Source organism: Malaclemys terrapin, chromosome 7, assembly GCF_027887155.1.
Source record: "Malaclemys terrapin pileata isolate rMalTer1 chromosome 7, rMalTer1.hap1, whole genome shotgun sequence".
Lineage (NCBI taxonomy): Eukaryota > Metazoa > Chordata > Testudines > Emydidae > Malaclemys > Malaclemys terrapin.
In genome coordinates, this window is record NC_071511.1 from 31,710,009 (window position 1) to 31,723,133 (window position 13,125).

Sequence of the window (13,125 nt, forward strand, 5' to 3'; positions counted from 1 at the left end):
GGCACTCAGAACATCTGGATTCAAGTCCTAGCTCTTGCCACTGACTCCTTGTGACACCTTGGGAAAATACTTCTCTCTGGGCCTCAGTTCCCCATGCGTAAAATGGGAAATGATAATCCTTCCTTTGCTTTATTTAGAACGCAAACTCTTTAGGGGCAGATACCATCTCTTTGTTCTGCATTTGTATAGCACCTAGCACAAGCTGCCCCTGGCCTCTATAACTAGGGCTTCTGTGTGATACTGCAATACAAATAGTAGCTTCAGACGCCATTCTAGACCATTCATTACTTTTAAAGGGGAAGAAAGCTTTTTTTAATATTCCGGATGGCCCAGATTCAGCAAGGTAGATATCTAAGTATGATGGGAAATTGGAGAGGTTGCAGAGAAGAGCCCCCAAATGATTTGAAGGATGGAAAAAAATGTCTTATGCTGGGAGAGTTAAAGTGCTCATTCTGGTTAGCTTCTCAAAAAGGAGACAGAGGTGACCTGATTATGGTGTCTAAGTACCTTCATGTGGAGAAAATACCAGGTACTGAAGGGCTCTTTAAACTAGCAGAGCAAGGCACAGCGTTAAACACTAGAACCAAACACTAGAAGTTAAAGCCAGGTTCTAGTTAAGAGAGGAGTTAATGCAGAGCAGTCCTTTGGCCTGTGTTATACAGGAAGTCAGACTAGATGATCACAATGCTCCCTTCTGGCCTTATAATGTTAAATTGAACTTAGAAATAAAGCACTATCAAGGGTGATTATCCATTGGAACAAACTCCCAAAGGAAGTTGTGGATTCTCCGTCTCGACATCTTTAAACAAAGATTGGAAGCCTTTCTAGAAGATGCTTTAGCCAAGCACAAGTCATGGGGATCATAATAGTCACTGGGTGAAGTACTCTGGCTTGTGCTATGTAGGTTAAAGTAGGTGATGAAATAGGGCCTTCTGGCCTTAAAAATCTATGAGAGTGATTTCCTTTGACCACTCTCCTGCCTAGAAGTTAGACACAAGGTTAAGAACCTTGCTGAATCAGGATCTAACAGAGGGATGGGGAAAATAGAAAGATGAAATACACAACACCTTTACCTGAACAGCTTTTCCTGTAGAACTGCATAATAAACTCAGAAGCACCCCCAGCATCTAATCTCACAGCATCCGTATCAGTAACAAACAAGGCAGCTTAAAATGAGAGATCCGTGTAAAAATGTTTATTTACTAATGTTTTTTTAATACAGTACCTTAAAAAAATTACACACCTTGGCTCCAATTAAAGTGGGAAGGAAAGGGGAAAAAAGGAATCTTAACAGCAGCAAAAAATTCCCATTTGTTTTTTACTCTGTAAATTAAAAAAATCCAAACCCAAAATATGCTTCTGAAACTTTGTGATTTAATTAGGTTATTGAAATGGAAAAACACAAGTCCACTATTCTCAACACATAGTTGTCTGTTAACGCACGTGTGCACGTGTGCGGGAGTGAGGGAGGCAGCTTGCTAAGTCAGAGGGAAAAGCTGTGAAAGTCAGTCAAAGAAGAAAACTAACTCAGCAGCAGGCGGCTTTCCCTGCTCAGAACTGTGACATTTCTCCTCCAAGAGGGGGCAGGGGAAGAAGCAGCATCATAAGGAAGAGTAGAGGAAATCAAGCTGATCCCCCCCCCTCCACACACACACACACACCCTGAAAAACATTACAAGGTGAAAGCACAGATATGAGCTATATAATATTCCCCAACCCTAAAGAGTCTCCTTATGGGAAACCAATATATCTGGGGACACATCTGACCTGAGCGTTGAATTCCCATTGCAAGGAGAGCTACACAGAAATTTAAGAAAAGTAACCCACCCCAAAGTGACAACAGAGAGGTTTAACAAGCCGTTTTGGTGTTTTTTGGGGGGTAGGTGGGATAAGACACACACGTGATACTTTGCAGAGGATTGTGGCCCGTCCAAGACACTCAGGGCCCTGCAGTGCTGGCGAGAGCTGCTGGGGAACGGCCAATTTCAGTTCAGGCAACAGCTCCCCAGTTACCCAAGCAAGAGAGATTTGCTCAGTGACTGAGCCCCATTTATTAGGAGGCTCTGGATGGAATCAGAGGCAAAAAGGGTTTCTGCCTCTCCCTGCATTGAATCCCCACCCATTTCAGCTTGGACAGTCATTCGTAAGAGTGGATAAGGTAATGAAGTGGGCAAAGCTATGCTTCTCTTTTCAGGTGGCTTCCAACCACAGCCACTGCTGAGTGGATATAGGATTTCAAACAAATGCAGACATGTCACTGTTGTGCAAGTGTGGAGGGAGTGGGGTCTTTTATTTAAGGATTTCCATCTGAAGTAGTGCTCAGAGCGGGTCTGGACTGACAGTCTACTTTTAGCCACATAAGGGCCAGCATGGCAAGCATCCTCATTGTGCCACCATGTCCAGTCTCCATGGCCTTCTTGACCCTGGCATTTTTGTGGATTGAGACCCACAAAACTCATTTCATACAATGGCTTCTGATTGCTACCAGCTTGGACTAGATTTGAACCAGTAACCTAGTGGTGAATGAGAGTGTTCCCATTCACCATCTCCTGAGCCATGCAGCCCCTTTTGTACAGGTGAAGTGTTTTTTTTAAAATGCATTTCTAGTGAGTGAGGAAGAACGTAAAAAGGGATTTTGGAGGTAGGTTTGAAGTCGATTTAGAAAAAACAGGCACATTATTCAACAGAACCCTTTTGTGTCACCCTTCCAAAGATGCTTCATCCTATACCAGGGCTGTACAACAAAAATCGTCCCATGCACCTTGACCCCTGCTACTGAAAACGGTGATGCAAGGAGGGCTTCAAAAGGTCACCAGTGGATTCCCAGTCACATGATTCTATGAGTTTCCTGCAGAGCGGAAATAAAAACAGCGAAGGAGAGGGATCCTTATTTTCCAAGTGAGGGAGTGCCCAGCAGCGAGCTGGGAGGAAAAACAACAACTGGGCTTAACTGGCTTCTTTTCCTCCATTGTCGAGCAGAGCAAGGTCCTGAAATGAGCCAGCTCAGCCCAACACACCATGGCATGAGGAGATGGGTCCCTGCTGGCATGCATTCATACCCATTGACCGGCTGGAACAGGCACTCCCAAGTCTTGGGCATGCAGCTCCCTTGGATAGGCACATTAACTGGAGCGGCAAAGGGATCTGCAAATCAAAAGACTAGTCCATCCGCACCTTGTTCCATGGAAACACCGGAGTTCTCTGCTTGTTCCGAACCCTTTGTCCCAAACCATCATCCTCCTATCAGGAGGCATGGTGCTGCCATTGCTACAGCACGGAAGGACTCAAGCCTCTTGCAGGGATGGCGATCAACCAGCTTCTGTATGGGACTCAAGAGCCCGGGATGAAAGCCCCAACTGTAGTTTCATTATCCTAATGATATGAAAATCTACACCATCACCAAAAGCCAGGACGACAGGCTTTGTAGGTTAAAAATATAATAAGCAAAACTCCATTAAAATGCTTGAGTGCAGGGGATGTACATGGGAAGGGCCAACTTACACATTTGGACTATGTTAAGGCAGCAGTGAAGAATCCTAAGGACCATCCCTTTCTCCTCTCAAGAATGGAGTCTGTAAAGGAGGCCGGGGCAGACCTTTTCCAAAGTAACCTGGTGAAATTTTAAACCCTGTGAGACCATTAAAACCTGGAACTATGGGATACTGAGTGTAGTTTTACAGGACAGGTGTAAACATGCAATCAAGCTGAGGTACTGCAGGGTCTATGGGTTTGACTCTGATCTCAGTCAGACCAGCATACACCAAGATACAATGGAGTCACTTCATATTTAAACTGGTTTGACTCAGGTGGAAATCAAAGGCCTTCTCTACACTGGGATATTGATCCATGGTTGACACTGGCTGACAAACAAGGGATACCACACCCTCACCCACACATTGGATCCCTTTTGACCAGTGCTGGAATCAATTCTCTAGCAGGTGATATTGAAAATAGTGTGGTCTTGTCACCTATACCAGTCAAACCACTTTCAACTTGTGGAAGGAAGGGGCGATCAGTGATCAATACCCTACTATCAACCAGGGACAAGCACTGCTTCCTGTCTATACTAGGAGAAGTGTGTGGACTTAAACCCAGTAATTAGAGAGTAAGTGGAGGAGGAGGAGGATTTGGGACACGCAGAATGTCTGGAGCCATTTCCCTTTACCTGACGGGTTGATTTTGCTCAGACAGACTTGTAGCATAAGAGCGTGGATGACGGGAGCCCTGGAGGTGGCTGCTAACTCGGTAATGCTGAATGACAAAGCAGACTCAGGAATAGGAGTCATTTAAGCGAGGATGTAAGACCCCTTTTCTCCTATGGCGCTTTTCTGCAGTTCCTGCACTGGAGAAACTAAGACATCTTTCACCAGGATGAATAAGGCGATTCTCCCTCCTATACAGAGAGGAGATTCCTGTTTTTTGCATCTCATCTGCGTGTTAGGATTGGCTTTGCCTTCAGTGAGGGTCAAGCATTGGTTCACGCTATGTATGTTTGGAACAGTGCCTAGACAGAGGCCGAAATGCAGCAACAACCAAGGGAGAGCCTTGCGTACAAGACTTCACCTGATATGGCAGGGGAAGTGGATCCACTTCTAACCCCAGGCCAGGATGGATCTTCTGGTAACAGGCGGAGTCCAATCTGCTTTGGGAAGGAGAGAAATTGAACAAAAAGGAACCCAAAGAAACACAGGAAAGGTTAAACCATTTAAAAAAAAGGGAGGGGGGGGAAGAGACAGAAAAAGTAACAGAGCCCTGTATGTAATGAATGACTGGAGGTTACTCTACTGAGCCACACTTTGCCCTCCAACCCAAAACCGGATCAAGAGGAGTTCTGGTTCTGATAGATTGAGGCTTTCTCCTTCAGCAAATCCAGACACAAGTGACAGCTCCAGCTCCCTGCAAGAAGAGGTGAAGACTCAGTAACTAGGCTTTCCCAGAATGCTTAGTGAACTGCATATGTGTGAGGGGGCGATTTGCCGGCTGCTGAAATGTAGCCAGCTCCGGGGTGGAATGCAGCAGCTGTTTAACAGGACGATAGAGCAACGTTAGAACAACAGATTAACAGGCAATGCTATCTAGGGTGCCAAACTGGGGTCTATTTCCAGCTCTGCCACTGACCTACTGTGCGACCTTGGGCAAGTCACTTCCCCTCTCTGTACCACTATTTCCTCTCCCAGCCTTTGTTTATTTAGAATGTAAGCGCTTTGGGTCAGGAACTGCCTCACTGTGGGTTTGTCCACACAGTGTTCATACTGCTTTTAACTACACCAGTTAGAAAATGGTATAGCTAAAGCGGCACAACCCCCTAGTATGGAAACAGTTATACTGGTGCCTCATGCCAGTAGTTTATTCCAGACTCTTGGTTGGGGCCTCTAGATATTAATATACTACTAATAATAATGCACATGCGATAACTAGTCCCAATCTCTTTTGGGCCCTCAACCACTACCACCGTACTACTAACAATCTTGGCCGAGCCCCCAAAGTGCTACCATAATATTACCAATAGTGCACATACAGTAACAAGGCCCAGATCTTGGTAGGGGCATCGTAGGGAATATGGTCATATTAATAAATGACTTAGGAGAAAGTGAACTGGCAACATAGAGATCCCAGATTCAGTCCCTTTCCAACTGGCAGTAAATATGAAGGAGGCATTAACCCTTTAAGCCCTCCCACTCTCCAGTGGCTCCTTTAGAAGCAAAACAGGATGAAGGTTGTGCAGCCTATTAGGCAGTACTGCTCGTCTCTTACAGTCCTTGCCCAATTCCCAATTATGTCCACAAGCCTCATACTCTTGTCCCTGGAACATATCTAGGGCTCTACCAAATTCAGGGTCCGTTTTGGTCAATTTCACAGTCATAGGATTTTTAAAATCGTAAATTTCATGATTTCAGCTATTTAAATCTGAATTTTCACCCTGTTTTAATTGTAGGAGTCCTGACCCAAAAAGGAGTTCCAGGGGAGTTGCAAGGTTATTTTGGAGGGGCGGGGAGGGGGGGGTGTACGGTATTGCTACCCTTACTTCTGTTCTGCTGCTGGCGGCAGCGGCTGCCTTCAGAGCTGGGCAGCTGGAGAGTGGCAGCTGCTGGCCGAGGGCGTAACTCTGAAGGCAGAGCCGCCGCCAGCAACAGCACAGAGGTAGGGATGGCATGGTATGGTATTGCCACCTTCCTTCTGCGCTGCTGCCCGCAGAGCTTGGCCTTCAGTCAGCAGCCGCCACTCTCCAGCTCTGAAGGCAACGCAGAAATGAGGGTAGCATAGTATGGTGTTGCTACCCTTACGTCTGTGCTGCTGCTGGCAGGGCGCTGCCTTCAGAGCTGGGCTCCCGACTAACAGCCACCACTCTCCGGCCACCCAGCTCTGAAGGCAGCACAGAAGTGAGGGTGGCAATACCACGACCCCCCTAAAATAACCTTGTGACCCTCCTGTAACTCCCTTTTGGGTCAGGACCCCCAATTTGAGAAACACTGCTCTCCCGCATAAAATCAGTATTGTATAGGGTAAAAGCACACAAAAGACCAGATTTCATGGGGGGATACCAGATTTCACGGTCTGTGATGCATTTTTCATGGTCGTGAATTTGGTAGGGCCCTAAACATATCCCAACAAGTGTTAATCCAGGACTATATGCTCCCAGTATGCTAGGAAACAAAGCTCCCAAGATCTTCAGATATTACTCCATCTAGGTAATGTTAAGTGAGATAATTAAAAGGCGATTTAAAATTAACATGGGTGAATCTAGACCAGAGATTGCTTCTGGCTGCTCAACTGTAACCAGTTTGCTTTGAAACCATGAATCAGCGCATTGTGCAAGGAAAGGTGGGGCTGGTGGAAAATCTGGACTCTGCCACTGTACTCTTGATTTTGCTACCAACGCAGAAATGTTTCCACGCTTGGCAGGATGCAGTCCCCATACTTCCTTCCTCAGGAAGCCTAATGACATTCCTACCACATCCCAGTTGGCATAGAGAAAGTGATGATTTAGTACTAGGAGGATCTTACTGGAGAGGGCACTGCCCGGAGAAAGTGTATCTGACTATTTTGACAGCAGGCTGAGGGAGGGAGGTCCACAGACCTCATCTAATCTGACCTCATGCATGACACAGACCAAAGAATTTCACAGGTTCTGATGTAAGCAGAAACATCTCTGATCAATTTCAATGAGAGCTGCACCTGCTTCCTCCGAGTCTGAATTTGTTGGCCCTTGTATCTAAATCCAATATTGATATTTAAAAGGGAGGATGTTTTTCCAACAGATCTACTCCATCTCAAACATCAACTAATTCAGGATAGTCCCATGGCCTATGAGATACAAAAGGACAGACTAGTTGGATCACAGTGGTCCCTTCTGGACTTGGAATCGGACTCTAAGAAAACCAAGGAAAGTTATGGGGAACTTGGAGTATTTGTCCAGCATCTAGCATAATAGGTTCTGTCCCATGACTGGGCCTCCTAGGGGATATCCACAATATGAATAAGTAGAGTCCCAACCTAACCCTACACTTAGCACAGTGTTCCCTTCACCACAAGATCCTACACACACCACTTAGCACATTTGTCAGTTTAAGAGGCACCCAAGACTGGAATAAGTGAGAGGGGGTGCTGCTGCAAATTAGGACTGTAGGGCACTGGGCAGGGGAGGGAAGGACTTGGGCAGCAGAGGGATCTGTGGGTTAGGATCATAGGGGATCAGCAGAGCTACATGTGTTAGGGAGCTCAGAGCTGAACTAGCAAGCGAGGCCATGCAGCAAGTTTGAGGGACCTTGGCAGAGCTCTGGGTGGGGAGGGAAGCCAGGCCCAGAATAGTACGGGATGTTATATGGGATTCAGAGACGTGTGGGAGAAAGTTGCACATTTCCTGCTTGCATCATGCCGTGCCGTGGCCCAATGCTATCAATCACTAGTACTCAGAACCAAAATCATATAAGTTATCAGAATTCTAAAGAGACAGATGAAGAATGGGCCAAGGAGCACTACATTTACCTTCGGGTGGCTCTGACATGGGCGGAGTTAGACAGTACATGTGATACCCACGATCACAATCGTCACAGAAGAGCAGCTGGTCCTAAGCAGAGGGGGGAGGAAAATAAAGGAAAATTCGGATGATTCAACACAGCTTCATAAAAGGGCTCTATTTACAAATCACTGCATGATTCTGCCATCCCACAAAGAACAACAGAGAGAGCTATAGTGACATGCGAGTCTAACCAACTCCTCAGGATTAGACCTGCCACATTTGACACTAAAAGCATAAGCCTCTACCACTCAAGCCACAAGAGTAACTCCATTAGCTGATAGCAGTAGTAGATTACTATGTGGAACAGCCACTGAAGAGGTCTGTGTAACACCTGCAGGGCTGGATCAAGGCATACTCACATGCCTAGGGTCCTGGCTCTTAGATTCACGTTAAAAGGTCAGGATTTCAGGTTTTGATTTTCTACCCTTTGGTACTGCAAAACAAATTCTGATAGCGTGACCTGAGTGTGATGCAGAGACGTCTGCCTGAGTCTGCAGAGAGCCTGATACATTAGCGCTGTCTAGGATGGAGCTTCTCCGTAAGTGACTAATGTAGTGATGCCCGCCTGAGTCTGCAGAGAGGCGATTAATTGCTCTGAGAATGGAGCTGCCACATGTGAAACCAATACAGCCTGTCTGTATCCGCAGAGATCCTTAGGTAATGGGAGAAGCAACTACCAAAACCAGTGGGGAAGCCACATTCCCCAGCTAGAGTAGAACAGGTCCCCTGACCTAGGGTGAGAGGGCAATGTAATGGTACACCTAAGGTCTCAAGCTGCATTACTCCAGCCTGGAACACACACTCCCTGAGAGCCTACCTTGGACATTATCCATAATCCTACCTCCCAGCTAGTCTCCATTCAGAATTTCAACTCCCACAGTAAACTCCATTCCAAAGATTATTCTCCTGCCTCTGCCAAAACTGTGCAAGCTTCTGCTCTCGCTGTGCAGCATGGCAAGATGTAGGCAGATAAATACTTGGGGAGATAATTTCTGGACACAAACGACATGTACCCCTCGAGGCTTGCTGGTCCCCATTTGCAGGTGGGGATGCCCAAAGTGTCAAGCTTGCTCTGCCATGGTCGATCCTGCCAGCACCGAAAGGTACTCACATCATTCTCCGAGGTACCACAGATGTTGCAGCATTTACACTCGATGCACTGCCAACGGTACGTCTTCACTGCTGCCATCATAACCGGGGTGAACTGGAGGCAAGAAGGGTGCCCTGCGAAAGTGGGTGAAACAAAGCCACACATGGATGTTAGACACGTCAGGCCTGGACAAGTGGCAAGAGTTCAGAGAAGCAAGAGAAATGGAAAAGAAGCATGAAACATAGGGAGGCAGGAAGATACACAGAGGTTGTTTCCAAATAGCAGCAACTGCAATGGTGACGGCTCTTGCCCCCAGAGAGGAGGAAATAGAGAAGGAGCAGTGCTAGACAAGGAAGGAAGTAGAAACGTACAGAGAGGCTGCTCCAGACAACAGCAGAGGAGAAGGCTCTCCAGCTAACAGGAGAGCAGGGTAAAGAGACAGACAGATGGGGATGCTGAAGCACGGAGAGGGGAAGTGACATGCTCATGGTCACGCAGCCAGTCAGTGGCAGAGCCAAGGGTTGAACCCAGGAGTCCTGACTTCCAGTCTCTCACTCTTCTAACCACTAAAGACCTTTCTCATTCTACAACTGTATATGGAAACTAGAGGTCCTGAATCCCAGGTCTCCTCTTGCTCTAACCCATTAGACCCCTCTCCCCTCCTTCCAAAGCTGGGAACATAAGCTAGGAGCACTGACTCATAGTCCCCCGTCTCCTCCTTCAGCTGGCTTAGGTGGGACAAAAGAAACCAGGTAGCCAAAAGTTTGCATTGGCCTTAAATAAAAGAGCAGAAATGCTCCTGGCTCTGGGCAAGAGAGACATCAGCGTCCCATCATGCATCACTGCAGCCACCCATGGGACAAATAAGAGGGCAGCCAGCATAAAGAACAACCCCAACTCAGTGAAATGAAGCAGCAGCAACACCTCACGCTGGATCACCGGCATCCAGCCTCTTGAATGCAGGTATTGCAAATCAAAGTACCTGATCGCCCACAGTCTGAACATGACACCAGCTCCTCCGGGTGCCCAGTCTTCTTATTGATTTTTGAGTCTCCCAGGCAGAAGTCACAGTAATTGTTGGGCAAAGCCAAGCCATCAGGACCTTTCTTGGCTGTTTGGAGAAGAGCCAACCCCAGCCCACCAAACAGAGACAAGGTTATTTAGAGTGAGCAATGACACCTAGAAGAACATCATTCAGTGAGATTCCTGCAGGGACTTTGGCCCACATAAGCTTCCAGATGCAGCAGAGAGGAATCACACCATAGCCAATGTATCCACTTTTAGATCTCTGCATGGATACAAAATGTATATCCATGTATATAAAGCTGATATCCGCAGAGATGAAGGGCTCTAGAGACAATGAGCGAAACCCACAGGGCCATGACCAGCAACCAGGCCAGGAACGGCAGCAGCATGTCGAGCTGCCACTCACAGGAGCCAGTGCCCAGCCTGGCAGCTCCTCCAGCATGGCTGTACTGCCCCCAGCCCCGACCACTGGGGCGGGCACAAAGTTCACCAACAGCAGTCCCTGGTCATGCTAGCATGTGCAAACAGCTCGCACACTCCTGGACAGGAGTCCCTTCCAAGCAGCAGTGTGCATCTCCTGCCCAAGAGCGTGCAAGCCACTTTCACATACACCTCTACCCCGATATAACGCAACCTGATATAACACTAATTCGGGTATAACGCGGTAAAGCAGCGCTCCGGCGGATCAAAGCAAGTTTGATATAACGCGGTTTCACCTATAACACGGTAAGATTTTTTGGCTCCCAAGGACAGCGTTATATCGGGGTAGAGGTGTATTAGCTTTCGCCGCTGGTTTCGCTTCTTGTTGCTAGAGCCCTGCAACTCCGCAGATATCCACAGGTAAAAAGCGGATATAAATTTTGTATCTGCACAGGGCTCTATCCACTTCTGCAGTACCTTTCATTTGTGGATCTCAAAGCACTTTAGAAACACAAAGCCTCAACTCTGCATGTGACAAAGGTAACTGTTCTTTTACCTGTGTTATGTAAAGGTAAACAGACAGAGAGCGAAAGCGTTTCGCCTAACACACAGCTAGTGGGGGCAGAGGCAGAAAAAGAATCCAGGAATCCTGAGTTGTGGGCTGGCTAATCTAACCGCTCTGCTAATTCCTCCAACCTAGATTACATTGGTTCCCATGGATCCCAGGTGTCTCAGCTCCCTTCTCCAAGACACTAGGCTCCTAGAGCCAGGGACAGAACCAAGGAGTCCCGACTCTGAGCCCCTCTTGTTCTAGCCCTCTAGACCCCCAATTCTCTCCTAGAGGTGGGGATAGACCACAGGAGTCCCAGCTGTAGTCTTGGTTCCCTCACCACTACACTCTGGCCCTATGTCTACATTTCTAACAAAGGCTACAGAAGAGCCAGGACATGCATGAGACTGGGTCAAGACAGTGGCTAAAGGTCTTACACTTCTGCTCCTCGGATCTCTGAGAGACGGGCGTCGGGGGCTGCGAATCTTCCTTATCCTCCCCCTCCTCCTCGGCCAGATGGGAGTGAGCATAGTGGTAACTGAGCCCAGGACGGTTCTTGTAACGCTTCCCACAGACTGCAAAAGAAAATGGGGATGGGTCTGAGCTCCTGGCAGGCATTTGAGCCACACACATCACTGCTCACGTGCAACCCCCCAGCTCCCTGTGACAGCCCTTCCCAACCCGCCCTCCTCCCGAAGACACAGCATTTAACAGTGTACAACAGCCAACATGGCTTCAGGAGGCTACTTCATGAGCCAGCAGACTCATGGCTTGGCCAGACCTTGAGAAGCCATGGGCGTTTCTACCCTTGTTGACTGTAAGCCATAAATCCTCCTACTTTTCCCCTACATCTCCTGCTTGCCCAGCAGATCTTCATGGGGATGGGAAAGCTTTGTCCAGAACAATCCAAGCCAAGAAACATAGAAGGAAATTCTCATCTTCTCTTGCGTTTAAACCTGCCTAACTAAGAAATTCTGAGCCCCCAAAAGGTGGTGTCTCTTTGGATGCATGGTTTCTCTGATCAAGTGACACTGGAACAAAGCTGAAGGTATCCCACACAGAATCCCAGAAAGCAAACACCACACTATCCCCACACTCCTACACACACTTCTGTTGCCTCTGCCTGCTTTGCTGTCCCTAAAAGACAGCTGCTTTACAGCCACAGGAGGTAGAGAAAAGGCTTGTTTTCCATGCAATAAACCAACCTCCCTTGCAGGGCTGGAAGTAGAGAGCATGATGCCCCTGGAATCGGAAGCCATCTCCCTGGTCTGCGTTCCTTTCTTACCATTTACCTCTGACATTGTTTGGTAACAGAATGGCAGCCTCAGAGATCAAAGCCCACAGAACAGGCACAGCGCAGACAGCATCAGCGCAAGTTTCTCCCACACCCTCTGGCCACAAAACAGCCAGGACAAGTCCTACTGTAGAGGGACTTCCCCACCACTGTGGGGTGGCAAAATGAGCTGTCAGTCTTCATGGCATATCCACTGGCCTCTCAGTGTCAACAGAAGGCTTCTGAGAGGTGGGCACCACTGGGAACTGGTCTGAGACCAACCTGACTCAATTCATGTACTAGCGAACAATCAGCAGTCAGATGGTAGCTGCTCTTGGTCATCACCAACAACCTAGGCTGTATTTGAACTGCTGAGCTGGCAGTGAGGGGCTCGTATTCTACCCCCCATCCTGAGCCACCTGATAGCCATTATAGCAATTACACCTTGCTTAAACAGAATTGGGGGTGGGGGTAGGGACAGACAACAGGTTTTCTGTTGCTATCCACTCCCTTTGTGCTACTGGAGTGGGAACCTCCTACAAGTCTACAGCCAGGGAACCCCTCAGTAGCCAGAGCTGACTCTTATGCCTCCCTCTTTGCAGTTCCCAGCATAGGGGTCTGTCTGTCTGAGGAGTGGCTGGAGCATGATGTGCTGCTGCCAACCCCAGCTGGCACATGGTTCCTCAGGGATCATGCCAAGCTAGTGAAAATTAAAGCATTCCCCCTAGCCTGCTCTCATTTGCCTT

At 47.8% G+C, this 13,125-nt stretch overlaps 1 protein-coding gene across 4 annotated transcripts in view; it reads right to left on the minus strand.

Annotated features, from left to right (window-relative positions):
- Nucleotides 1-1,180: 1,180 nt before the first annotated feature.
- The window catches only part of DPF2 (double PHD fingers 2), a 40,188-nt gene continuing 28,243 nt past the window's right edge, over nt 1,181-13,125 (minus strand). For 2 of the 4 annotated variants that reach the window (XM_054034098.1, XM_054034100.1), the window contains 5 exons: nt 11,544-11,681; nt 10,093-10,221; nt 9,132-9,244; nt 7,987-8,062; nt 1,181-4,896 (listed from right to left, as the gene is read on the minus strand). In XM_054034098.1, the coding sequence (XP_053890073.1) occupies nt 4,820-4,896; nt 7,987-8,062; nt 9,132-9,244; nt 10,093-10,221; nt 11,544-11,681 (533 nt within the window). In that variant the 3' untranslated portion in view covers nt 1,181-4,819. Of the gene's footprint in view, nt 4,897-7,986; nt 8,069-9,131; nt 9,245-10,092; nt 10,222-11,543; nt 11,682-13,125 lie in introns of all 4 variants that reach the window. The other 2 variants (XM_054034099.1, XM_054034097.1) reach the window with 1 other exon arrangement.